General features: G+C 53.2%; 3 protein-coding genes and 1 long non-coding RNA gene across 12 annotated transcripts in view; 2 read left to right on the forward strand and 2 right to left on the reverse strand.

Annotated features, from left to right (window-relative positions):
• Positions 1-5,223: 5,223 nt before the first annotated feature.
• On the forward strand, positions 5,224-8,151 carry ZFAND2B (zinc finger AN1-type containing 2B). 3 transcript variants are annotated; one of them, XM_040476346.1, is made up of 9 exons: positions 5,224-5,472; positions 5,751-5,845; positions 6,082-6,213; positions 6,347-6,498; positions 6,753-6,842; positions 6,897-6,978; positions 7,064-7,131; positions 7,467-7,539; positions 7,746-8,151. In XM_040476346.1, the coding sequence occupies exons 1-9, from the start codon at positions 5,418-5,420 to the stop codon at positions 7,788-7,790; spliced, it is 792 nt and encodes a 263-aa protein (XP_040332280.1). In that variant the 5' UTR covers positions 5,224-5,417; the 3' UTR covers positions 7,791-8,151. The 3 variants fall into 3 exon arrangements, with proteins under 3 accessions (XP_040332280.1, XP_040332277.1, XP_040332278.1); XM_040476343.1 differs by having other exon boundaries at positions 5,225-5,472; positions 7,850-8,151; XM_040476344.1 differs by having other exon boundaries at positions 5,227-5,472; positions 6,918-6,978.
• Positions 8,152-8,270: 119 nt separating this feature from the next.
• On the reverse strand, positions 8,271-16,042 carry ABCB6 (ATP binding cassette subfamily B member 6 (LAN blood group)). Its single transcript, XM_040476321.1, has 19 exons — positions 15,178-16,042; positions 14,730-14,867; positions 14,045-14,231; positions 13,742-13,843; positions 13,389-13,572; positions 12,422-12,543; positions 11,791-11,900; positions 11,526-11,591; positions 11,209-11,334; positions 11,006-11,082; positions 10,854-10,917; positions 10,644-10,729; positions 10,351-10,408; positions 10,030-10,134; positions 9,480-9,654; positions 9,220-9,332; positions 8,882-8,976; positions 8,738-8,806; positions 8,271-8,554 (listed from the first exon to the last, which is right to left on the reverse strand). Exons 1-19 carry the CDS (start codon positions 15,724-15,726, stop codon positions 8,443-8,445), a joined length of 2,538 nt encoding a protein of 845 aa, XP_040332255.1. The 5' UTR covers positions 15,727-16,042; the 3' UTR covers positions 8,271-8,442.
• Positions 10,875-13,055, forward strand: LOC121031103 (uncharacterized). The gene is made up of 2 exons (XR_005790550.1): positions 10,875-10,983; positions 11,883-13,055. It is a non-coding gene; the product is annotated as an uncharacterized LOC121031103 (long non-coding RNA).
• Positions 16,043-16,400: 358 nt separating the features above from the next.
• ATG9A (autophagy related 9A) overlaps positions 16,401-23,869 on the reverse strand; it is a 10,400-nt gene continuing 2,931 nt past the window's right edge. For all 7 annotated transcript variants that reach the window (XM_040476329.1, XM_040476323.1, XM_040476322.1 and 4 more), the window contains 12 exons: positions 23,118-23,182; positions 22,152-22,313; positions 21,841-21,982; positions 20,861-21,609; positions 20,623-20,776; positions 20,338-20,517; positions 19,703-19,951; positions 19,313-19,491; positions 19,090-19,207; positions 18,083-18,305; positions 17,747-17,892; positions 16,401-17,485 (listed from right to left, as the gene is read on the reverse strand). In XM_040476329.1, coding sequence (XP_040332263.1) covers positions 17,480-17,485; positions 17,747-17,892; positions 18,083-18,305; positions 19,090-19,207; positions 19,313-19,491; positions 19,703-19,951; positions 20,338-20,517; positions 20,623-20,776; positions 20,861-21,609; positions 21,841-21,982; positions 22,152-22,313; positions 23,118-23,182 — 2,373 coding nt within the window. In that variant the 3' untranslated portion in view covers positions 16,401-17,479. The remainder of the gene's footprint in view (positions 17,486-17,746; positions 17,893-18,082; positions 18,306-19,089; positions 19,208-19,312; positions 19,492-19,702; positions 19,952-20,337; positions 20,518-20,622; positions 20,777-20,860; positions 21,610-21,840; positions 21,983-22,151; positions 22,314-23,117; positions 23,183-23,869) is intronic.

Genomic DNA, 23,869 nt, shown 5'->3' on the forward strand with positions numbered 1-23,869 from the left:
TGTGTGTGTGTGTGTGTGTGTGTGTGTGTGTGTGTGTGTGTGTGTGTTGAGTATCAATTTACTTATAAAATGGGTATAAAATGAGGGTGCCTGGGTGGCTCAATCGGTTAAGCATCTCACTCTTGATTTCGGCTCAGGTCATGATCTTGTAGTTCCTGAGATTGAGCTCCGCTTCAGGCTCTGCACTGGCAGTGCAGAACCTGCTTGGGATTCTCTCTCTGTCTCTGTCTCTGTCTCTCTGCCCCTCCCCTGATTGCTCTCTCTCCTTCTCAAAATAAATGAACTTAAAAAAATTTTTTTAATGGGTATAACATATGAGTAGTGGTTAGAAAGTTTGAAAAACACTGACCTAGGCCTTTTAAGACTCATCCTGGTGGCTGCAAAGGGATCCATGTAAAACACGACTGCTTGGAAAAGGGTGATTAAAATCATGGTTTTGTCCTCAAGGAGGCAGCTGGGGAAAGGCTGTTGGGTAGACAATCAACAGAGTGGGCTACAGCAGCAGAGTGGCCAAGTACTGCTCAATCCCATTGTTCTCATTTTCAAACCCCATGAGCTAAGAAGCCTTCTACAATCTTGGCTGCTATGCTACATTAAGTGACCCAGCACCTTCTTTACTACTTCAAACTCAAGATGGTCCACATACCACAAAATTTATCCTTTATCTCCCCTTGTGACAGTAGCTTTCTCCCAAATATCTGCTTTCTTTCACTGATAAAATAATTGAAATTTTATCTGGGCACATGACTATCCAGCTAAGGACTACATTTCCCAGCTAGGGAATGAGCATGACGGAGATCATGTGACTATCCGAAGTGCACATAAGTGATGTATGCAAATTCAGGGTCATGCCCTTAAGTTGTAGGGAGCGCTCTCCTTTTCTTCCCTCTCACTCTGCTGCCTGGAGCAAGGACTCATTTGGGACCATATGGACAAAGGCAACAGCTTAGGATGGTGGAGCCACAAAATAGGAGGTGTCCAAGCCCTGGATTATTACCCAAACGAGAAATTAAGCTTCTTTCTCATTTGTGCCACTGTTTTTGAGTCTCTGTTACGGCAGCTTTGCCTGAATCCTATCTAATACTTTCTTCTTATGTATTATTAGTAGCAAATGGCAGAAGCTTGAAGGGCAGAGAGAGGTACATAGACATTGGACACATCTGTGTTTAAGGTGTGTGGACTTTAAACCATACTCTCAGACAGTAACTGTTTGCTTTCATGTCTGGGGTCAAAATCCCAGCAGGCTGAGGATTAGATAGAAGGTCAGAGAAACACAATTCTTGCCCATGATATATGCTGCATGGAAACATTTTAAGTTAAAAAAATAGTCAAATAATAGCAATTTGTTAGTTTCAATCTAACAGAACTGATGGTGGATTTCACAGATACGGAGTTCTGGAGTTCACAAATGGCAGGTTCTTCAACAACTGTTCTTTCCTAGGGACCTATGTCAAAAGCTGGACCCCCATGGCAAAGGGCCCTCACATGCACACCTGCATCAAGAGCCTTCACAATGTCATCAGCCTGTGATCAGAGATTCTGACAAAGCCTTGAGAAATACCCTGAATCTACTGGGATGACTCATAACTATCTTAAAACAGACAAAATGAAATCAATGAAATAATAGCAGTTAGCCATAGTTTTATCGGGGTGTAGACTTTGGGAGGAGGCAAAAGACTTAGGTCATGATATGACTTAAGCCCAAATGTGTGAGCCACAAGATTAACCTCTTTTTATGGAGCTCACTGTGTCCCACTGCAGATAACAGAGGATTGCAGATAGCAATCTCCTCTCCCGTCCCCCAGTCAGTATGACAGATGGCCATCCTATAGCTTATATATTATGAATACTGATTCTCTTGGCCTCAATTACAAATTCTTGGGAAAGAATCTGATTGGCCGTATAGCCAAATACAGCAGATGCTCCTGGTGCCCCGGCCACATTTGCTTGGTCCATCTATGACTTCAGCTACTGCTGGGGACAGTTCCTATAAGCCTGACTGGCTTCCCACCTCAAAACCCAGCCTCACCATTTCTGGCCCCGGGGCAAAGCCTCCATAGCTCAGTCAGCTCACACACAGGTGCAGATTGGCTGTGCCAAGTGGGTGTGGGAGAGTTATCACCCCCAGCAACAATCCCCAACTTACGGCAGACAGGAGTCCGCCCAGCCTTCTGTCCTTTAGAAAGACAATTCTGAGGGGCATTCTATATCCCAGTGGAACTGAGCTCCTATTACCACAGTGGTAATCAGCTCAATAACATTCTTTTTCTTTTTAATGTTTATTTATTTTTGAGAGAGAGACTGTGTGTGAGTAGGGGAGGGGCAGAGAGAGAGGAGAGAGAGAGAACCCAAAGCAGGCTCCGTACTGCCAGTGCAGAGTCTGACGTGGGTCTTGAACCCATGAACCGTGAGATCATGAGTCACTGAGCCACCCAGGTGCCCCTCAGTAACATTCCTTTTTTTTTTTTTTTTAACATTTATTCATTTTTCAGAGACAGAGAGACAGAGAGTGGGGGAGGGGCAGAGAGAGAGAGGGAGACAGGACAGAATCTGAAGCAACCTCCAGGCTCTGAGCTGTCACCAAAGCCCAACACGGGGCTCGAACTCACAGACCGCCAGATCATGACCTGAGCCAAAGTTGGATGCTCAACCGACTGAATCACCCAGGTGCCCCTCAATAACATTCTCTATTGGTTTTCTTTCCTTCCTTGTCTCCGTCTCCTACTTTGGCTGGGATTACCTCCCACATGAACCACCTGCACCCAGATCCTTATCTCAGGCTATGCTTTTGGGGCAACACAAGCCTAGATACCTAGTATGTGTCAGATGATTACCCCCAGACCAATCATCGTTGGGAGGGCAGAAACATGGTTGTCCTGAGCCACCCCAGGGTGTGAGGGTGGGTTGAGGGAAGCAACAGCCAGAATTTCCCTGAAGGAATGGCCAAAGTGTACCCCATACACTAACCCCATTTGGCTGAGCTTTTGCATAGAGGTAAGTCAAGGTGTTTCCTGCAGATAAGGTTGGGATTTTTCTTAAAATGTTTTTTTCTAAGTACTTCATAATTGCTCTGGGAAAATAGAATTCCCCCCTTTCATTTTATCCTTTCAGTGATATATTGGAAAGTTACTTTTATTTTTTTGAGAGAAAGAGAAAGACTGTGCACATGTGCGAGTAGGGGAGGAGCAAAGAGAAGGAAAGGAAGAGTATTCCACGCAGGCTCCACACTATAAGCACTGAGCCCAACACGGGGCTCAAACCTATGAACCTTAAGCTCATGACCTGAGCCGAAGTTGGACACTTAACTAAGCCACCCATGCACCCCAGAAAATTTACTTATTTTAAAATATCTATCTCATACCTAAACTCCTTACTGAACTCTAATTCTAAACACTGCCCCCACTCCAGTTCAAGCCATTATCATCTCTTGCTTGGATTGTAGCAGCTGGTATCCTATCTGGTCTCCCTTCTTCCGATCTCCTAGTTCCTCTGATCTGTTCTCCACTCTGAAGCCAGCGTGATCTTCCCCAAATACAAACCTGATCATGTTCCTCCCCTACTTAAAGCTATCTGTAGTCTCTTGTTATATTTATGTTGAAGTTCTCAATACTACTGTGGCCTCCACTATCTGAGCTAATGTGACCCCTGCTAGCTCTCCAGCTTCCCCTCCAGGTTGCTTTTTATACCCTAAGATCCAGATGCCCCAAGCTTTCTTAAAGTTGATGTAAAGACCTCGTTCCCTCTCTTATCTCCGGGTCTTTGTCCCTGCTGATTCCTCTGCCTGGGATACCATCTCCTTCCACTCTACTCCTCTCTCCCTTAGCCTTAACTTAGCTATCATGCACTCATCCTTCAGGTTTTGACTTAAAAAGATACTTGTCCACCCCAGACTGGGGGTTCCTGAAATGTATATATTTGCCCTGTATGACATGTCTTTGCATATATCATCCAGTTGCTTCTTCATATGTTTTGATTAAGCTTTTTAAATTTTTTATTTCATTTTAAAAAATATTTTTTAATGTTTATTTATTTCTGAAAGAGAGACAGAATGCGAGCAGGGGAGGGGCAGGGAGAGAGAGGGAGACACAGAATCCGAAGCAGGCTCCAGGCTCGGAGCTGTCAGCACAGAGCCCAATGTGGGGCTCGAACTCACAAACTGCCAGATCATGACCTGAGCTAAGTCGGACGCTTAACTGCCTGAGCCACCCAGGCGCCCCTATTAAGCTTTTTTTTTTTTAAGTTTATTTTATTTTTATTTTCAGAGAGAGTGAGCTGGGTAGGAGCAGAGGGGGAGGGGGAGAGAGAGAGAGAGAAAGAGAGAAAGAGGATCCCAAGCAGACTCTGCACTGTCAGCACAGAGCTTGACTCGGGGCTTGATCTCACCAACCCGTGAGATCATGACCTGAGCCGAAATCAAGAGTCGGATGCTTAACCGACTGAGCCCCCCAGGCGCCCATATGTTTTTATTAATAAGCTCCCAGGGGCGCCTCAGCAGCTGAGGGGCTGAGTTCCTACCTGTGAGAACAGAGGAGACCATGACAGCCTGACACAACTTACTTCATTCTTACAGCAAAACAACTTTACTTCTAAAAACACTTTTTGAAATACTATCAAACCCACATAAACAAAACCACACAATTCTAGGCACTGCGCTGGGTGCTAGGGACCCAGAACTAGGGAGACGTGGTCCCTGATTTCCCAGTACATTTATGTGCGCCTGTGTGACCAGCTGATTACAATAAGGTGATGTGGGTGCTAGCACAGAACCAGGGAGATCACAGAGCAGGTACTGGGGAGGGTCAGGGAAGTCTTACGGAAAGGGCATCAGAGCTAAACCTGGAGGAAGGATCCGCAGATCCGCAGAAAATTCTGCACTTCGAGGAAATATGGGAATCTTCAGCTCGTGGACAGGAAGTGCAGCCGTGGCAGCGAACGAAAGGGCGAGGGGGAAAGTGTGAGAGCGAGAAGCGGGCAAGGGACCCAACTGTAAAAGACCCCAAGCTACCCCAGCCCGCCTTCCCCAAGATATCTACCCTCGTCCTCGCCGGTCCTTTCGCTTTTCTGGGAGCAAAACCGGCGCGCAAGATCCCCGCGCCGCGCGCGGCCACGCCCTCGCCTCACCCAGCAGGGAAGGGCGGAGCTCTCCTCTGCAAGGGCGCTCCTCCCGCCGCCCCGAGACTGCGCCGGACGTGCCCGCCCTGCGCGATGACGTCAGTGCGCCCGCGCGCGCCGGGGGAGGAGTGGGACCCCGCTGGTCGGGAAGGGCTCAGGCTCCGGTAACTCGGGCTGGGCGGGGGACAGGAAAGGGCGGGGCTGGGAGCCCCCCAGAGTGCGGGGTCGTGGCCTGGACCCGGCGCGGGAGCCCTAGACACGATCAGCGCCGCTTCTTCGGCCAGCCGGCCCCGCCCGGTCCAGCGATGGAGTTTCCGGACCTCGGGGCTCACTGTTCCGAGCCGAGCTGTCAGCGCTTGGGTGAGGAGCGGAGCGCGCGGGGGGCGGGGCCGGGCCCGCGGGGCTTGGAGCTGAAGGTGGGGCGAAGGGTGGGCTCCGGGGCTGGAAGTGCCAGAGGAGGGCGGGGATCGAAGTTGGGGGCGGTGGCTAAGGGGGCGTGGCTAAGGAGATGGCGCCTAGGAACGGGTATAGTTTGCTGCAAACCCGGTGGCCGTTTTTCCTTACCGAGTGGAAGGCTTGAGTGAGTGGGAACGACGTCGAGGTCCCGCTGGGCCTGCAATCCGACCCACTTCTTGCAGATTTTCTGCCGCTGAAGTGCGACGCCTGCTCGGGCATCTTCTGCGCAGACCATGTGGCCTACGCCCAGCATCACTGTGGGTCTGCTTACCAAAAGGTGAGGGGGCGGTCTGAGGGTGAGAGGGGGCGGGTGGAGAAAGCATGCAGCATCTCCGGAATCCCTCTGCCTCTCTTTTCCTCTGCTTTATTGCTTTGAGGCTCAGCGGTGCAAACATTGTTTCCTTGTGCGTTATAGGGGGCATATCCAGGTTCTTTCAGGGAGGCTGTTTCAGGACCAGATATTTGGTTGGACTGGGAGCGGGCCACAGACTGAACCCTGCTCCTTAACTCTAGGATATCCAGGTACCTGTATGCCCACTCTGTAATGTGCCTGTACCTGTGGCCAGAGGGGAGCCCCCTGACCGTGCTGTGGGGGAGCATATTGACCGAGACTGTCGCTCAGATCCAGCACAGCAAAAACGTAAGGTAAGCATTGGAGGGGTTAGCCATGACCTAGCTGGGACCATGGATGCTTGCAAACTGGAACAGCTGTTATGATGGGGTTCGAGAAGTGGGGGTCAGAGTCTCAGCAGAGGCAAACCTTCCCACTCCACCTCAGATCTTCACCAATAAGTGTGAACGCTCTGGCTGCCGGCAGCGAGAAATGATGAAACTGACCTGTGAACGCTGTGGCCGAAACTTCTGCATCAAGCACCGTCACCCACTGGACCATGATTGCTCTGGGGAGGGTCACCCAACCAGCCGGGCAGGGTAATTGCAACCAAGTCCAGTACTTGTGCCTTTAGGATCTCCCCATCCTTTTGGAACTTACTCAGCCTCTTTCATTACAAGTTGGGGAGCTTCAAACCTGTTGCCTTTGGCTAGGGGAGTCTTTTAGCTTCGTTTTCAAGTGCCTATTTTTCTAGACTGTTTGGAGGAACTCCCCTCCTGACTTCCTGGGTAAGGCCTGGGAGGAGCCTGCAAGCTATCCTTGGAAGCATGCCAAGAGTGTCTCTTCTCTACAGACTTGCTGCCATCTCCAGAGCACAAGCTTCTTCTACAAGCACCATCCCCAGCCCGAGTCGGACATTGCCTTCATCTACCTCTCCCAGCAGGTAGGCCTGCCTGTTTCTCCTCTCCCTTTTTCCCCTTTGCATCTCTGACCTCAGCCTCTTGAATGTCTGCCATAGAGCCACAACCCAGTCTCCATCCCGGACAGCCCCTCCGGTGATTGCTCTGCAGAATGGCTTGGTGAGTTGGGTAGAGGTTGGATGGACAGAAGGAAACCCACACGGAGAATAAAGTCCAAGGCAACTGGTCTCTCTCCTTTTTACAGAGTGAGGATGAGGCTCTGCAACGAGCCCTAGAACTGTCCCTGGCAGAGACCAAACCCCAGGTCCCAAGGTACCTACTCTGGTGAAAGACGATGGGATGCGGGCAAAAGCTCAGATTGGAGGGAGGTACGAGGGACTACTCCAACCCCATGTAGCATGATGGTTAGGCACTTGGGCTCAAAATGAAGATTAACTATATGATCTCTGACAAGTTCTTTTAACCTATAAGGTTATAAGGTTCTTAGTTTCCTCTAAAATGGAACAGTACTAATACCTACCTACTTATAGGGTTGTGTGGAGATTGAGATAATACTCAGAAGTGCTTAGCACGGCGATGCCTAACAGATAAGACACTCATGTTTCAGATATTATTGTCACCTAGTTTAAGCTGTTCCTCCCTCTCAGTTCTCAGGAGGAAGAAGACTTAGCTTTAGCACAAGCACTATCAGCAAGTGAGGCAGAATACCAACGGCAGCAGGTATGAGGACTGGGTGGGGGGAGTTGAGGTCCTGCGTTGGGAGTTTGGGGGGCTTTCTTCAAGTGGTAGAGAGTGTGGAATGGTGGTTATCCTTTTGTTTTTGGTGTGACTCTAGCCCACGCTGGGCTCTGAAGTGAGGACTGTCCCTCATTTCCTTGACGTCGCACCCTGTCTTCCTTCCCTTCCTTCCCCCTTCCTTGCTCCAGGCGCAAAGTCGCACCTTGAAGCCGTCCAACTGCAGCCTGTGCTAGGGCCTTGGGCTTGGGGAGGGAGGCTCGGCTGAGGAGGACTGTGGCCCTCACACCTCTAGGGTACAGAGGGAGAGGAGGCTGGGAGCAGCCTGGAAGACTGAGGAGAAGAAGAAACGGAGGCCCCCTCCAGGGAGCGTCAGGAGGAACAGCTGTGGAGCCCAGCCCACAGAAGGCCCCACTGGCCTCTCCAGCTGCATAGGAGAGAGCGGCTAGAACCATCCAGCGGCTGGGCCTCGGGGGATGCCGGCCAGGCCCCGTTCAGCTCCCTACATCATGTAATCCCCCTTACACTGGGGCTGCCTCATGCCGAGGGGACAAGGAGGGGCCTGCAAAGAATAAAGGATCTTGGCAGTCAATAAGACCTCCAAGTGCTGTGTTTCTTTCTCCTCTACAACCGAAACCAGGGGGGTCCTATCAAGAATGCTCCCCTGACTTAAGTGTAGAGGCCCACGGCAGTACCCCACATCAAAGTCACAAGGATCCTGGCATAGTCCACACTTTTATTTCCCCAAAAAGTGCTTTTCTGAAAGGTTCTTTGCTCTCACTATAGCTAGCAACATACCCCAACCCCAGCATGAAATATACTGGGAAAAGGGATACATCTTATTCCCTTCTGAGTTTTCCTCTTGGAGGGAAGTGGCCACAACTCTTGTCACTGTGTCTCAGTCTGGGATTTGGTGTCTTCAGAGACTTCTTCCTGTCCCCGCTGCTGCAGCTGCCACATCTCTGCATACACCCCACCTCGGGACAACAGAGCCTCGTGCCTGGGGCAAAGTGGAAAGTGTAGATCCCAGCTATCAGTTCAACCCCAAGAGTCCTCACCAGCAGCCCACAGAGATGAGTGCGATTGGCAAGGGAGATCCCTTTCAGAAACTCCTGGGATTTCACCTTTTCCTGGGGCCCCCAATTCAGAGGCCCTGCCTTATTCATCCTGCTGTGTTCCTTACCGTCCTCTCTCCACAATGCAGCCATCCTTGAAGACGAGGATCTGGTCGGCATCAACCACAGTTGAGAGCCTGAGAAATCAGAACTGGGTTATGCACCACACAACACGAGTGGGCCCCCTGCCGCCTGCTGCCCCGGTCCTGTACCTGTGTGCTACTACGATGGTGGTGCGGTTGGCACAGACTTTGGCCAGAGAAGCCTGGATGGCCCTCTCATTAGACGTATCCAGCGCCGATGTTGCCTACAGAGAGGATCTGTGTAAACCTGCCCCTGCCACCCCAAATCCCCATGGAAGGAGGATGCCAGCTGCTAGCTGAGGGAGGCCTCGGGAATCAAAAAGAATCTGTCTGCACTTGAGAACCGTAAGGTGTTTTTATGAAGCCGGGATTCATGATATCTATCCGTGAGGGAAAACTGCCCACCAGGAATGGCCTGGCCACAGGCAAAGGAGGAAGGAGGAGACTGGGCTGCCCAGGGTTCTCACCTCGTCCAGCAGAATGATGTCTGGAGCCTTGAGAATGGTGCGAGCAATGGCCACACGCTGCTTCTCCCCACCACTCAGCTTCAGTCCCCGCTCGCCCACCTGCGTCTCGTATCCTGTGAATATCGCCCACCTCCCTCAAGTCACACACAATAAACTTGGTTTCTGTGACCAGACGGGCAGGAAGGGATGGAACAGAGGTCGGGGGGGTGGGGACAGCAGGACTCAATCAGGCAGGGCACGGACTCTGCAGGGAAGCTCACCTTCAGGGAAAGCCAGGATGGTGTCATGGATGCCCGCGGCCTGAGCAGCAGCCACCACCTCCTCATCCCCGGCTGTGATGCAGCCATAGCGGATATTGTTGGCGACGGTGTCATTGAAGAGGACGGTGTCCTGGGGCACGACTCCAATGTGAGACCGGAGGGAGATCTGGGTCACCTGGGGCCAAGAGACCATATGCCTCAGCCTGTGAGACTGCCCCAGGCCCGGGAGATAGGACGGACTGGAGGGAAGCACATGGGATGAGGTACAGGAACCCTGTCACCAGCCCCCCAAATAATTCTAGCTGTGGGGGCAAATCACTCGACCTTCCCGAGTCTGTTTCCCTGTCTACAAAGAGAAAATACGCTTTTTACGCTCATGACTACTTCACTTGGATAGGCCACGGAATGCCAAGAAGGCTGAGGTCTCTTGCTGCAGCTTTCTGCAGGGGTGACATCTCCTTCTCTCCCCGGAGAGTGGCCAGCACTTCACAGAACGCTATTCTTTCACACACAGGCCCCTAAATCACAAACTCCTCCCGAGCAACCTTACCTGGGAAATGTCCTGCCCATCTATTCGGATGCAGCCAGAGCTGAGGTCATAGAAGCGGAACAGCAGGCGCAATACTGTGCTCTTCCCTGCTCCAGATGGGCCCACCTGTTGCATTGGAAACAGAAGGAAAATATTTTCAGGCCCACTGGCTTTTAAGGCTTGCTCTCCAAGAAGCCACCAATGTCCGTGGAGGCTGCTACATTCAATCCTGTGGCCCACTGTGACAGGATTCTGACTCCACAGCCTGGGTCACAAATTTCCATGAGCACCACAATAGGGAAACTCAAGGAGTCTGGGCCAAGGGGCTGGGTCTCCTCTCACCAGGGCCAGTGTCTGTCCAGGCATGACAGTGAAGGACACATCCTGTAGGGTTTCTCGCCTGCAAGGAAGGGTGGGCATGGTCAGCAGGCCTGCTGCACTCCCAGTGCCCCCTTCCATCAGCAGAGCTGCTACCAGGCCCTGCCCCTCCCCTGCTCAGGCTCTCTTTCTAGGCAGTGGTGGGCTGAAAAGCAGGGATGGCGTGGGGGGTGGGGATGGGGAGGGTGGGGAATGGGGGCAAGATTGCATATGGACGGTGGGAAAGGGGGCTGTGAGATGGCAAAAGGGGGGCTCACCCACTGGTATAGCTGAAGTGCACATTCTCAAATTCTATCTGGCCCTTCTGGAAACGCAGGGGCCCTGCTCCAGGAATGTCCTTCACCTGGGAGAGTGGGACCCAGGCATGTTGCCATTACAGGTCTGGTACTCTCCAGACACCAGGAACACCGTGTGGGCTCCCACTTCCCCCCACCCCCCCCCCCCCCCCCCCCCCCCCCTTCACTCACTTCTGTCTTCTCTTTCAGCAGGTCGAACATGTTCTCCATGTCGATGAAGTTTGTCTGGATCATCCTGCAAAAACAGTGCTGGCTGGGGCTCCTCTGAGGAGTTGGGGAAAGAACTGTGCATCCTCAACAGGTGAGGGTGGGAGATCAGTTACCTGTAGTAGGTGCCAAACCAGTTGAGGGGCATGTACAGCTGGATGATGTAGGTGCCAAACAGCACAAAGTCCCCAACCTTGTGAAGATCCACAGAGAAGTGCTGAGTCACAGGCCTTCAGGCTGTCACCTTCCCGCTTCCCACCCAGGAACCTGGGGGCCCAGACATAGGCCCTCTGCCCTGTCCCCAGCACAATTCTCTGACCTGTAGCTTCTGCTCACTGACAAAGTACGCACAAAGCAGGGAGCCAGCAAGGAGCCCAAGTCCAATCACCAGATTCTGGGTCTGATTTAGTAAAACCAGTGAAGCATTTGACTTCCATTCCAAATCCTGGGGCAATAATACGGAGCAGGGGTTAGCAGGGTGGGGGAGGATGTCACATATACACTCTCACCAAATCCAAACCTGGGCCCAGGCATCTTCAACCTCAAATTTTCAGCCAGAACCGTACTCCTCTTGGCCCTGGCAATTCCGCGAGGCTAGGCCATTGCTCTCGGCAGGCCTCAAACTAGCATCCTCACCTGATAGTTGACAATGGCCTCTCGATAGCGGTCCACTTCGTAACCTTCCGCGTTATAATACTTCACCTGATGAATTCAAACCACGGTTGTAAGATGTGGCTGCAGCGTTTACACCTGGGTTATTTCCTCCAGGTCCCCAATCCCCTCTTCCTCATTTTAAACAGCACCCCCCCTCCTTCCAGCTCCCTAGCAGCCCCGCCGGTCCCAGACACGCTGCTCCACCAGCCACTGTGCCTCACGCTACTGCCACCGAGGCCTTCATTACCGTCTCAAAGTTTAGTAAAGAGTCCACGGCTCGTGCCCGGGTGGCATTTTCCTGTAGGTTCATAGCACGTCGAAACTTTGTTCTCCACTCAGTGACTACAATGGTCAGGACTGCGAGGGACAGGAGGAGGAGGGAGAAGCGATCAAGACATCACCCCAAACCAGAGACCACAAGAGGATGTCCACTATCTGCCACATACACGTGAACCCTGTACTACAGGCCAGGGACCCAGATTCCCAAAGGGAAAGAGCACTAAGCTCCCTGAGGGAAGGGGCTGTGACAGAGACACCTTTGCAGCCTGTGCAAAGCCTTGCGTGTGAAAATGCTTCATTGGTGGCCAAGTGAAGCCAAGCTGCATCTGGTTACACAAATGAGGTTTCTCCTTGCCCTGTACCCACAGCAGGCCCCTAATGTGACCAGGATGCCCTTCCCTGGCCCTCCATCCAGGCTGAGCTAAGGTTCCCCTGGCAGAGGAGGAGGCCAACCCATCATGTTGGGGAGCAGCAGGAGCTTATTCAAGTCCACTGATCTACAACCTCCCCGTGGTGGGCCACCTGAGTGGGGGCGGGACTCATGCCCAAGGGAGTCCCTGGCGTAGTTCCGGGAGACGCCTTCACCAAACAGCACTCACTGAGGTAAAGACTCATGCACAGGAACACAATGAGGCCAAACCAGGCGTTGAAGAACATGCTGAAGTAGATGATGCCAATGGTGATGTCGGCCAGGGTGGGGAGGACGTTGAACACCAGGTAGCTAGGAGGGCAAGTCAAGCGACAAAGAAAGGTTGAGGGGCTTAGAGCCAGCAACTCTGCCTCCAGGAATTTCAGCGTGGTGTTTTCTTTTTCTTTTTTCTTTTAAACGTTTATTTATCTTCGAGACAGAGAGAGAGAGAGAGTGCACGCGCGCACATTCGTGCATGAGTCGGGACGGGGGAGAGGGAGAGGGAGACAGAGAATTCAAAGCAGGCTTCGCACTATCAGTGCAAAGTCCGACGTGGGGCTCAAACTCACGAACCGAGTTATCATGACCCGAGCAAAGTCAGATGCTCAACCAACCGAGCCACCCAGGCACCCTAGTGTTTTGTTTTTCAATAGCAACAGACCAGAATCAAGCTAACTAACCCTCAAGAGGTGGGTGGCTAAGTAAACTGTACCTGCCCCAAGCACAGAATGCCATGTCAATTAGAATGAATGAGAGGGAGCTTCATGCATAGTAAGAATGTATCTCCCTAATGTCTTATTAATAAAGCAACTCTAAGAATGATACCTATGTCATGATACTGCTTGTTTTATGAGAACCCTCCCCAATATCATATTAGTGCTGTGAGTCTCCACATATACGTGTGAACATGTAAAAAGCAGAACTCAACATACTAGATGGAGTGGGAACCTTTGGAGAAGTAAAATTTATAAGATATTACATAAGATATTTGCTCCATTTTATTTGTCTTATTATGAGAGCAGGTGCATGCTAATCTTGAAGTTAAAAAAAAAAAAAAAAGGAGAGGCAGCTGAAGCTGGGTGCTTTCTCTGGACAGCCCCTTCATTCCTGTGTCTCCAGCCCCACCCTCCCCCACTCCATTTCCACTGGCCTGGCACCTGAGCAGCCCTGTGACGCTGGACGTGCCCCGGTCTACAATCCGTAGCACTTCCCCCGTTCGGCGCCCCAGGTGCCAGCGCAGCGAGAGCTCATGCAGGTGGGAGAAGAGGCGCAGCTGCACCTGCCGCGATGTGAACTGCTGCACCCGGATCCACAGGAACGTGCGCAAGTTGCTCACAAAGCCTGGGGGGAGCCAGGGGAGGCCTCAGTAGAGCTTAGGGGCCAAATGACATTGGCCCAGTACCCAGACATGAAAAGTCTGAGAACCCCAAGGGGCCAGGGGAGGGATGCTTGGGGGAGGAAGGCAGGGAGGGACCAATACCAGCCAGGGGGATAGCAGAATCCCTCATACCTGTGCTGCCAGTGCCACCGCCCTGGAGGAACTTGAGGAAGACATAGGTGATAACAGTCCAGGCCAGGGAACTCCAAGGTGCCTTCTCAGTCAACAAGTTCACTATGGTGGAGAAAATAAGTCAGAGACCACTTATGGCCCCCAGGACACTCTTCAGAAGAAACCGATCCGGGCACCAGCCACAGCCTCTTTCTGATTATCCAGCTCCTAACACTGTCCCACTTCCTAGGTTTGGGCCCCCACCCCTCACCAGGCCGAATAAAGGACCAGAAAGAGCTGAGCTGGCACTCCTTCCCCCCTCACCTATGTTCCTGTAGAAGATGGGGACCAATACGTTCAGCCCCCGTTCCAATCCCATGAGTCCCAGGCAGATGAGCACAACAAACTGCAGAGCTGGACTCCCTCGAGGCCACAGGTAGCCACTCAGTAGGCGGAGCTTCCTGCCAAGGTCTCGCCAGGTAGAGCCTGGTGCTTCCTCTGTTGACTGAACCTAGGAATGTAAAACACGTAGGGGAGGAGAGCTCAGAAATCAGAGAGAAGTGTCCTAGAGGCACCTGAGTGGCTCAGTCGGCTAAGTGACTAGATTCTTGATTTCGGCTCAGGTCATGATCTCACAGTTCATAAGATCAAACCCCACATTGGGCTCTGTACTCACAGCACAGAGCCTGGAGCCTGCTTAGGATTCTCTCTCTCTCTCTCTCTCTCTCTCTCTCTCTCTGCTCCTTCCCCATTCGCACACACACTCAAAATAAATAAGTCAACATTAATAAAAAAAAAAAAAAAAAGGAAGTGCCCTAGCCAAACCCCTCTAGGGAAAATGTATGGGACTACAGCTTCCAGTTATCTTAGACCCCAAATGATTCCTGATGAGGTCAGAAAGCCTCGTGTGGCATAAACTGAGATTTGAGAAAGAAGTATTATGGTGGCAAAAAAGGATGACAGGCAATGAAATTAAGACAGGCCCTAAGGTTCAGAAATTCAGGTGTACCTGGGACCTCTCTACATCTTGATCTTCTTCATTAACCTTCAAGGCGTAGGACTGGGGACGAAGTCCAGGGGCCCAGAGTCCCAGGATAAAAAGCCCTCCAGAGACCACATACCGCAGCACCCATAGGCTAAATTGGACCTAGAATGAAACGCGTAGGGAGAGCATCAAGGAAGGCCAAAATGCCATTGTTACCACTTAGAACAGGGCTAGGGAATGGGGCAGGGCACACACCCAGCTCAGGGGCCCAGCATCAAACAGGCTTTAAAAAAATGTAGAGTGACTCAGCACAGACACACCCCACCAGCTGGCTATCAGCAACCTGCCAAGCAGGCCTCCTCCTTTTTCCCTTAGAGGCATCCCAAAGTGTGGAGCCAGTGTGACTAGACATTCTGTCTTTCTCCCCAGCCCTTGCCACTCATGATTCTCCATTCCCCACAAAGTCCCTTACCTTCTGGCTCAAGTCTGCCCTTGCCCACCACCACTGTGGGCTGTTCCAAGACACAAGGGCCAAGTTCTCAGCTGCAAACGCCACAGTCCAGAGGAGCAGGAGACCCAAGCTGTGCCTGAACTCGATCCAGATGCCCATTGCTAGCCTTTGCCAGGCCTGATTGCGTTCCACCACCAGCAGCCCCAGGCCACAGGCGCTGGCCAGAGTCCCAAATATGGAAGCCAGCAGTAGGTAGCCTGGCAGCGGGGCTCCCCCAGTAGTGCCCACCCGGCCAACCAGGGTAGCTAGGGGCAGCGTCACCTGGAGTGTAGCCAGAAGTAGCTGCAGCCCATAAGGAAGGACAAGGGGGCCGGCGCTCCAAGACAGCTCACGGGAGCCAGCTGGCCACTCCCGACGCTTGCAGGTAAGGGCTAGCACCAAGGCCAGAGCCCCCAGGGCCATCAGTATCGAGGGCACAACCGTGAAGAAGAAGCAGGGACTAAGGCCACCCTTCTCCCAGACCGGACCCACGGGCCCTTCGGCCTCGCAGTAATTGCCCACAGTCACCATGGTAATGCGTGGCCGCCGGCCGAGGCTGCGGGGACTGCGGGAAGGGAGAACGGGACCGGCTGCTCAGGGCGGGACGCAAATGCCAGGGTGTCTCGGGTCATGGAGACAAGGGGCGCCAAGCCGCGGGCCTCTCGGGCAGGGACACACGTGGGTCCGGCCACACTACCCACTCTCTTCGCGCACGCGCCGCCGACACGCACTCACGCAGGGCACGTACGCCGTCTTCGGCAGTCAGTCCGCCCCTCGCTCGCAGCCCAGGCAGGACCCTCCTGCCAAGTCCGGGCCCAAAGGAATGTTGAGCATCTGACTGGAGCGGCTCTGGCGCAGCAGCCCTGCCCACCGGGGGGCGGCCTCAGCCCCTACCTAGGGTCCCCATTGGCCAAGCTCCCTGAAGGGGCCGGGAGTTAAGGTGCACGCGGGAAAGGCAAAATACAGGGGCGGAGTCGGGCTGGTCACGTGCGCAGGGCGCGAAATCTGACCGCACGTCCAGCGGGAGACCTTGACCTCCGCGGAACCATGGCTAGGAAATGGCACTTTTGCTAGCACGCTGGCTCGGTTTAGCTGAGTGACGACATAGGCCCCCTTTCCTATAGGGCCCCAGCCACCTGGGGGATCAGACGCAACCCACTCGTTCTCAGAATCCTAGCCACGCGAGAAAACAAGCCAAAACCTGGTCAAAGTCCCTTTTTTTTTTATTAAGGGTTATCAAGCTGTACACAGTTCCTACTCCTTCCGCTGCGAGCTCAGGCAGCAAGGTTCACCACACCCGCAGCGGACCAGACCTGGGCGAGGCGCGGGGCGGAGAGTAGGAGCTGAATCCCAGCATGCAACGCGGCAGCTCAAAGCCTAGGGCGAAGGCCTCCTGTCGCGCCTCCATTCCCCCTCTAGGGGTCAGCGGGAGACAGGCCAGAGCTCTCTTGCTGGGAGGCAGACAGCCAAGGGCTCACTCCAGCCCAGTCCGTCCCAAGTGCAGGCGGTAAAGGGGTACAATAAGCAGCAATGGGGGCCAGGATGGCCTCAGTCTCCCAGGGGCCCATCCTAAAAGTGGGAGAGGGCAGCAAATAATTTCTATCCTGCTCCTGCAATTTAGAAACCTTCCTTCTTAGTGTCAAAAGATAGCATGAGGGGAGCTGGGAGCTAGGGCCTCCACACCAGTGCAAAGCAAAAGCTGAACAGAACGGGAGCAAGCGAACAGAACGGGAGCAAGCGGCATACACGCCAGTAATGTGCGGGAAGCAGGAGAGAAGTGAGCAGGCTGCAGCACTGGGAGAGAAGTGGGGGTGAGGTAAGGGCCACAGCCTGAGCTGCTCATCTGTTCAGGGTGGAGGGAGGGAGGCTGCAGACGTTGAGGGTCCAGACCCAACCTCCCCACTCCACAGTTGGCACAGGTGCTCCCTGCTTGGCAGCTTCTGTGATGGGCAGTCCTCTGGAGACTTGCAGGGGCAGGTGCGAAGGTGGCAGTACTGGGGCTGGGCTGGGGACCAGTTTCTAGCACCACACTCTGAGCCAAGGGGGGGGGGGGGTCCTGGGAATGAGGCTAGAGTCCTGTGTGCCTTGGTTCCTAGGCCCCCAATTTCTCTCCTGGGGCTGTGGCAAGCCCAGCGTTGGCACCTCCCTTGGCCGGGCACGGACACACAAACACCACACACGTGGAGCCGGGCGACACTCAGAGAAGCCCTCCGTGGCGGGAGGATGGGATGGCAGGGCAACAGTGGCCTCCATCCTGGGACATAGGGACCTTCCTCAGCCTTGCCTACACCTGTGGAGAGAAAAGGGTTAGTAGTGGATATAGTCTTTAGCTAGCTGCTGACCCAAATAAAGCCTAGAGACAAAGGAAAAGGAAAGCTTGATTCCTTCAGAAATTGATTTCAGAGTAGGTGAGGGAAGAAAATGGGAGTGTATGTTGGAGGAGAGAAGCAGCATCTCTGTACGAGAGGGCTGCCTTCTCTCACATGGGACTTGGACCTCAGCCTGGAAGTTACTACTTCTGGTAGTTGTTCTCGGGTCCTGGAGCCCTTACCTTGTGCACCTGTGGGGGAAGCTCGTCCTCCGAGCCCTCCTCGGGCACAGGCTCTGGGTGCCTTGATGCTGACTGTCCGTCTTCAGCCCACCCTCCAAGAGGCAGCCGAGAGAAGTGAGAGGGAGCCCGGGGTACTGTGCCAGGATCTAGAGACAAAAGTAAACATACCCTTAGAATGAACCCAAACAGAAATGTGGAGAAAGGTTCTATGCGGGGTGGAGGTGAGGGTTAGTCTCTTTGGGCCTGATTGCTCTGACCTCTTTCCTCCCCAAGAGGCTTCGGAAAGAGCCACCCTTCCCCCAAGGCTCTGTGTCCTCCTGAACCGCCATTGGATACCTGTGATGCCCCCGTAACGCCTCTGGAAGCCCCCCTGCAGGGTGGTGGTCTCAGGTGCTCCAGGCCGGGGTGTAGCACAGGGATAGCTGGCAGAGCGGGGGATAGGCTGGGGGGCCCGGGAGCCCTCTCCCCCCTCTTCAGGGGCACTCTCCCCACTCTCATCGCTCTCCCGGCGGTGCCACACGTGCCGCTCGGGTTCGGCCTGGGCCTGCTGCTTGTGGAGCTGAAAAGTGGGGGGGCTCATTAGTTGGGGACAGGATGTCTGAAACAGCTGCCCCCCACCATGGTGTCCCCCAGTTCCCATTTTTACCACCTCACCCAGAATCACTAACCCAGAGTAACCATCATGTTAACAGTGTGTTAACACACATATGACATCTTACAGGTTAAATTCTCCGCAGGTCCCTGGAACAAATCTGTGTGTAATGTAAGAGCTGTAATGACCCTCACTTTGTGTAGTCATGTAAGTCAAGAACAGATGGGTTGCGCATCTAAGTGCCAGGCACTTTTCTAGGTGCTGGGCCTACAGCGGTGAACAAAATAGACAAAAATCCCAGCCCTGTATGGCTTATATACTGGGGGATGGGGTGGGGTTATAGACAATAAAATAAAGAGGGGGAAAAATACAATATGTCAGATAGACGCTATGGAGAAAAACAGAGCAGGAAGATTTAGGAGGGTGACCAAGGGAGGCTTTTAGTCAGGGTGGCCAGAGATGGTCTCACAGAGGAGGTAAGAACAGATACGTGAATAAAGAGAACGGGGGAGCCATACGCATATCTCAGGGAAGTGGATTCTCGGCAAGGGAAAAAGCGGGTAAAGGCGCTGGATGAAAGTAAGCTTGGCTAAAAAGGATAGTAAAAGGGTATATGCGGGAATGGAGATTACAGAGTGGGTAAAAGGCAGAGAAGGGTTCTGAGCCCAGGTCTTGCTTTTCCACACCCCAAACCCTCTCTTTTTCAGCGGCCACCTGGATCCCATGGCTCGGCCCCTTCCTGCCCACTCACCTGGTGCATATAGAGGGCATGCAGGCTCATCTCGGTGGACGCGTATTCCGACAGCACCAGGCTCTGCAGCTGTCCTTCCCACACACTGCTCCCGGAGCTGGCTGTCCTGGCATCCACCCTGTCCCTCCCAGCACAGACAGACAGCAGCTGTCAACATTTCTGACCCACAGAAGTTGCTGGCGTCTATTCCCAAGTCCTCCCATCGCGGCCCACCTCTACTCACCCAGAGCCTGTCATGGTGCTGGGGGCTCGGCCCGTGGGGACCTGACCCGGGTGCAGAGGGGAGAAGGAGCGCAGGGCAGAGGCGACCTCAGCCCTGTGCCTGGAGCCTTGAAGGTCTCTGGGCAGTGGGGGGCCCCGGCAGGAGGAGCCGGCTACCACATTTGCAATAAGGCTCAGTGGCTGTGAAAGAAAACGGGTGGGTAGACTTCCCAGGGCAGGAGGGAGGCTGCGGGGTCCCCCAGTATCCTGGGTGTCAGGACTCAGTGGAATAGACTTAAGAGACAGAAGGAAACCGATAGGGTAGGTACGCCCTTCCACCCCACGTCCAGTCCTCAACTCCCAGCACCTGGAGCACACGCTGCCCGTCACCGCCCAGGCCCCAGGAACACACCTCAGACTCAGATTGTAAGGACTGGATGGACGTAAAGAGAGCATTTTCAGGGAGCAGACCCCCTTGGGCAAGGCCAGCCGCTGCTCCGTCCCGCTGAACCTGCTCTTTGAGGAAGCCGAGGAAGGCCGTGCTCTCACGTGGTGGCTGCCAGCCGGGGTTGGTGATGGCAAAGTGCATGAGGGACAACTCTGTCTTCCCATCCTCAGCTTGCTGGTACACTGAGGCCTCTGTCTGCCCACCGGACAGCCACTGCACAAGGGAGGCTACAGTGAGCAGGACTGTCCTCTGACGGGAACCCTTTTTGTACCTTTCCTGCTAGAGGGGAGGCTGTGCCCCTGGAGGACGGACCACAATGTGCTGCTGTATCTTGTCCAGGGGCCCCGGTGCCCCACCCCAGGAGTAGTCGCGTGCTGGACTAGTTGCTCGGTTTGTGCCTTTCTCAAGGGAACGTGGCCAAAGGTGCAAGTTGAAGGCTAAAATCCAGCCCTAGCTCCGGTTTACCAAGCAGTGTGCGCCCTGGCAGGGCAGTGGCTGCCCAGAGGCAGGGCTGCCTTTTTGTGGTGATTCGTTGGCTCAGTTTGCCCAAAGACAATGCCGGCATCGCCTCTGGCCACCTGCCCGTCCTCTCCCGGTACCTGGGGATGCCCATGCTGGCGAACATCCATCTGAGCAAAGGAGCAGGTATCTCCAACACCAACGACCTCTACGGTGAAATTGCGGAAGAAGTCTATAATCTCCAGGGCCCGTGGACGCAGGCAGAAGATGAGGATCAGGGGTGTGACAATGGGGCTCAGTAATTCCTCCAAGATGAACACCTAAAAGGGAGGGGACCCAGATCATAAGAGAGGAGGAGGGATCCCAGCCCTTACCACCGAGCTATTAGCCAGTCTCTAGCAGGCCCTAACTCCAACTCCACTCACTGCCTTGTACTGGAAGAGCTGGGCAAACTCGTCCCGGGTCTGCGAGCGGTGGGCATTACCCTGCCAGTGGTCAGGCATGTAGTGGATGTGAGCGAGGATCACGCGGAGCAGCTGCTCAGGGCAGAACACCATGTGCTGGTCCGGAATAAAGGACCTAGGGGGATCAGGGTCCCCGTGAGAGGCAAGCCTTTCCCAGGAACGCTAGCCTGCTTGCTCCCGCCTGCTGCCCCTGGCCCACCTGCACACGGTCACGGTGACCCCCAGGAGTGTAACGGTAGTGAGGACGTGTTCCACAGCCAGCACATCTTCGTCGTAGATGGTGAGGGCAATAAGCACGGCCAGGATGGAGCCAGCGAAGAAGGCACCGTTCTTGGCCAGCAGCGTCAGCAGAGGTGACAAGAAGCAATTCATGTACTTGGAGGCGGGCTTGTAGCCTCGGTTGAGGCGGGACTGCAGCTCGTGCTCCAACTCGTTGAAGTGGCGGAGGTAGCAGCGGCCGTAGAGTGACCAGCAACGTGCTCCCAGGGCCCCGGGCTCCCGCTTCAGCACCTCGGCGTAGCTGAAGAAGGCGTACAGGATCTGCCAGATGAGGATAAGGGGGCACAGCAGGAAGTTGGCGATGCCGATCCACAGGATGCGGTTGCTGAGGCGCTGGGCCAGCTCTAGCCGTTGCCCCCCACGTTTGTACTCAGCCTTGAGGCTCCATTCATTGAGAAACAGAGAGCCGGGTCCCCAGAAGAGGATCAGCTCGAAGTTGTACTTGAGACCACGGGTGAAGAAGACGGCCTCCCCAAGGCCGGGCAGGCGGAAGCGCAGAGGCAGGAGGGATTTGTTAACCAGCGCGACCATGTAGTTCTGGAAACGGAGGATGCGATGGTAGATGTCCAGCTCTGTCAGCTCGCGCTTGTGGATGCAGATCTGGTGCTCTTTCTGGGTCTGCACGATTCGGGCCTGCACTTCCTGCCACGTGCAGTATGGAAGGGCAGACTGTAGGGTGGGAGAGAGACAAGGCAGGGAAGGTGGGCTGTTGCCCCGACTCCTTCCCCGCATTAGCCGTGAGGTTCTATGCCTAGCCGCGCGCAGAGCCTTTAAGCAGACACTCCCTGACCTACCAGTGACGGATGAGGATGCCCGAGGCCCAGGAATACACCCCACCCTTCCCTAGCCACAGAAGCCATCTTGGGCTGTGGTGCTAACCGCTCAACTTCCCAGTCTCACCATGGGGATACGCAGAGCATGCAGGTAGAAGGAGTGGATCTCCCAGTAGCAGCAAATGTTATAGATGAACTTGATAAGCCGATGGATCCAGAATACAGCAGCGATGACCAGGATGGTGATAAGGGAGCCATTTTCCTGAATCCTAGTGGGGAGGAAAAAGGAAGGAAGGAGGGGTGGCCCTTGGGGAGTCTTGGGAGACACGATGCTATCCTGAAGGATGTGGCGAGGCCAAGTCTGTGTGCTAGGGGATGTGTGACTACCTCACATTCCATTCCATTCCCCACCTGTTAGCAGAACTCTGCAGCCCTTACCTTGCACTACAGACCTGGGCAGGCAAAAAGGCATCTGGCAGAGTGACCTTGACAGGCTCGGTAGGGTGAAGACTATGGTTCACCATCTTGTTGGCAAATAGGATGTCATAATCCACACAGCTAACCAGGAAGGTGGTGAAGGCAACCACAAAGAGGAACTGCCTGGGGAGTTGGGAAGAGGGGCCACAGTCCAGGAGTCAGAGAAGCACCAGTGAAACAGTGTGGGGAAAGAGAAGAGTCTGGAAGCAGCAGAAGGAGATTACAGACAACAGCCTCTAGGGACACGCAGGCGCTGGAGAACTCCCAGGGGGCTCTCCTTACTGCTCAGCCCCAGGGACCTTCTAAGACCCAAACCAGCTACTACTTTTTCCTTTTAGCCTCAGGGCGCCACACAATCAGCCGGCTTTTCTCACCAGTAGTAATCTCTGCCACCACTTACTAGACTCTCACAGATCTTCTGATTGTGGTTTCTTCTTCCCAATCCCAGATTTCCTTTTGAGATAGTATTTAGAAGCCCTTAGGGGGTTTACAGTCTTTTCTTATTGAAGGAAGGTTTCCCAATCCCATTCCCTTTGGCAAAACCATATGGCTCCTCCCTTTTAGAAAGCTCTTTGCCTTCTAAAGCTGTTAACCAAAGCAGAACAACAGACTTTTTTTAAGGAAGTGGCAGGCATCTCTAAGACCTCCAGACTGAACTATGCCCATTCCATTGGAGCTCTAATGAAATGATCAAGTCTGAGTTCTCTTCATGGAAGAGATAGGACTTGGAAAGCATTCCTTATAGGGGAGATTTAAAAAAAAAAATGAGATTGGAAATTTTGGTGCCACACCCAGTCCCTGAATTCTGAGAGTCTGCAGAATTTTGAGCCTAGGACTGAGCCGCCTTGGCAGGAATGGCCAGGGCTGAGCTCAAGGAAAGACTGACATGTAGTCCTTCACCACATCACCATCCCTTCTTAGACTTACATGAGCTCAAAGATCTCCCCGATGAGCATGCAAGTGAAGCCATTCTTCTGGTGTAGATTATAAACGTAGAATTGTCAAGAAAAATGTGGTTGATAGAGACAGCAGTTAAGAGCACAGACTTTGGTGTCACATACCTGAACTTAACTCCTGGCTCCATGACTTTCAAACTGTGTGACTTTGGCCAAAATTACTTACCCTCTCTAAACTTTTGTCTGCGGTGGTACCTGTCTCATAGATAATAGCACCTGTCTTATAGCACCTGTCTCATAGAACTATTAGATATGAAACAGTATGCGTGAAGTATTTAACACAGAGCTGACACAGAATAAGTCAAAAGATATTATTATAGTTATTAGCGTCCCATCAAAAAGAAAGATCACCTTTAAAGAGGTTCCTTACAATAGCCAAATTATGGAAAGAGCCTAAATGTCCATCAACTGATGAATGGATAAAGAAATTGTGGTTTATATACACTATGGAATACTACGTGGCAATGAGAAAAAATGAAATATGGCCTTTTGTAGCAACGTGGATGGAACTGGAGAGTGTGATGCTAAGTGAAATAAGCCATACAGAGAAAGACACATACCATATGGTTTCACTCTTATGTGGATCCTGAGAAACTTAACAGGAACCCATGGGGGAGGGGAAATAAAAAAAAAAAAAAAAGAGGTTAGAGTGGGAGAGAGCCAAAGCATAAGAGACTGTTGAGAATGCTGCTATGAACATTGGGGTACAAGTGCCCCTATGCA

Source organism: Herpailurus yagouaroundi, unplaced genomic scaffold (assembly GCF_014898765.1).
Source record: "Herpailurus yagouaroundi ecotype Mexico unplaced genomic scaffold, PumYag 140, whole genome shotgun sequence".
Classification (NCBI taxonomy): domain Eukaryota; kingdom Metazoa; phylum Chordata; class Mammalia; order Carnivora; family Felidae; genus Herpailurus; species Herpailurus yagouaroundi.

Coding starts and splice junctions, on each gene's coding strand:
- ABCB6 (XM_040476321.1), bottom strand. CDS start 15,726: ATGGTGACTGTGGGCAATTACTGCGAGGCCGAAGGGCCCGTGGGTCCG. Junction 14,868..15,177: donor GGGCAGACTTGAGCCAGAAG/GTAAGGGACTTT, acceptor GTTTCATTCTAG/GTCCAATTTAGCCTATGGGT. Junction 11,335..11,525: donor AGGCCATTGTCAACTATCAG/GTGAGGATGCTA, acceptor TTATTGCCCCAG/GATTTGGAATGGAAGTCAAA.
- ZFAND2B (XM_040476346.1), top strand. CDS start 5,418: ATGGAGTTTCCGGACCTCGGGGCTCACTGTTCCGAGCCGAGCTGTCAG. Junction 5,473..5,750: donor GCCGAGCTGTCAGCGCTTGG/GTGAGGAGCGGA, acceptor CACTTCTTGCAG/ATTTTCTGCCGCTGAAGTGC. Junction 6,214..6,346: donor CAGCACAGCAAAAACGTAAG/GTAAGCATTGGA, acceptor ACTCCACCTCAG/ATCTTCACCAATAAGTGTGA.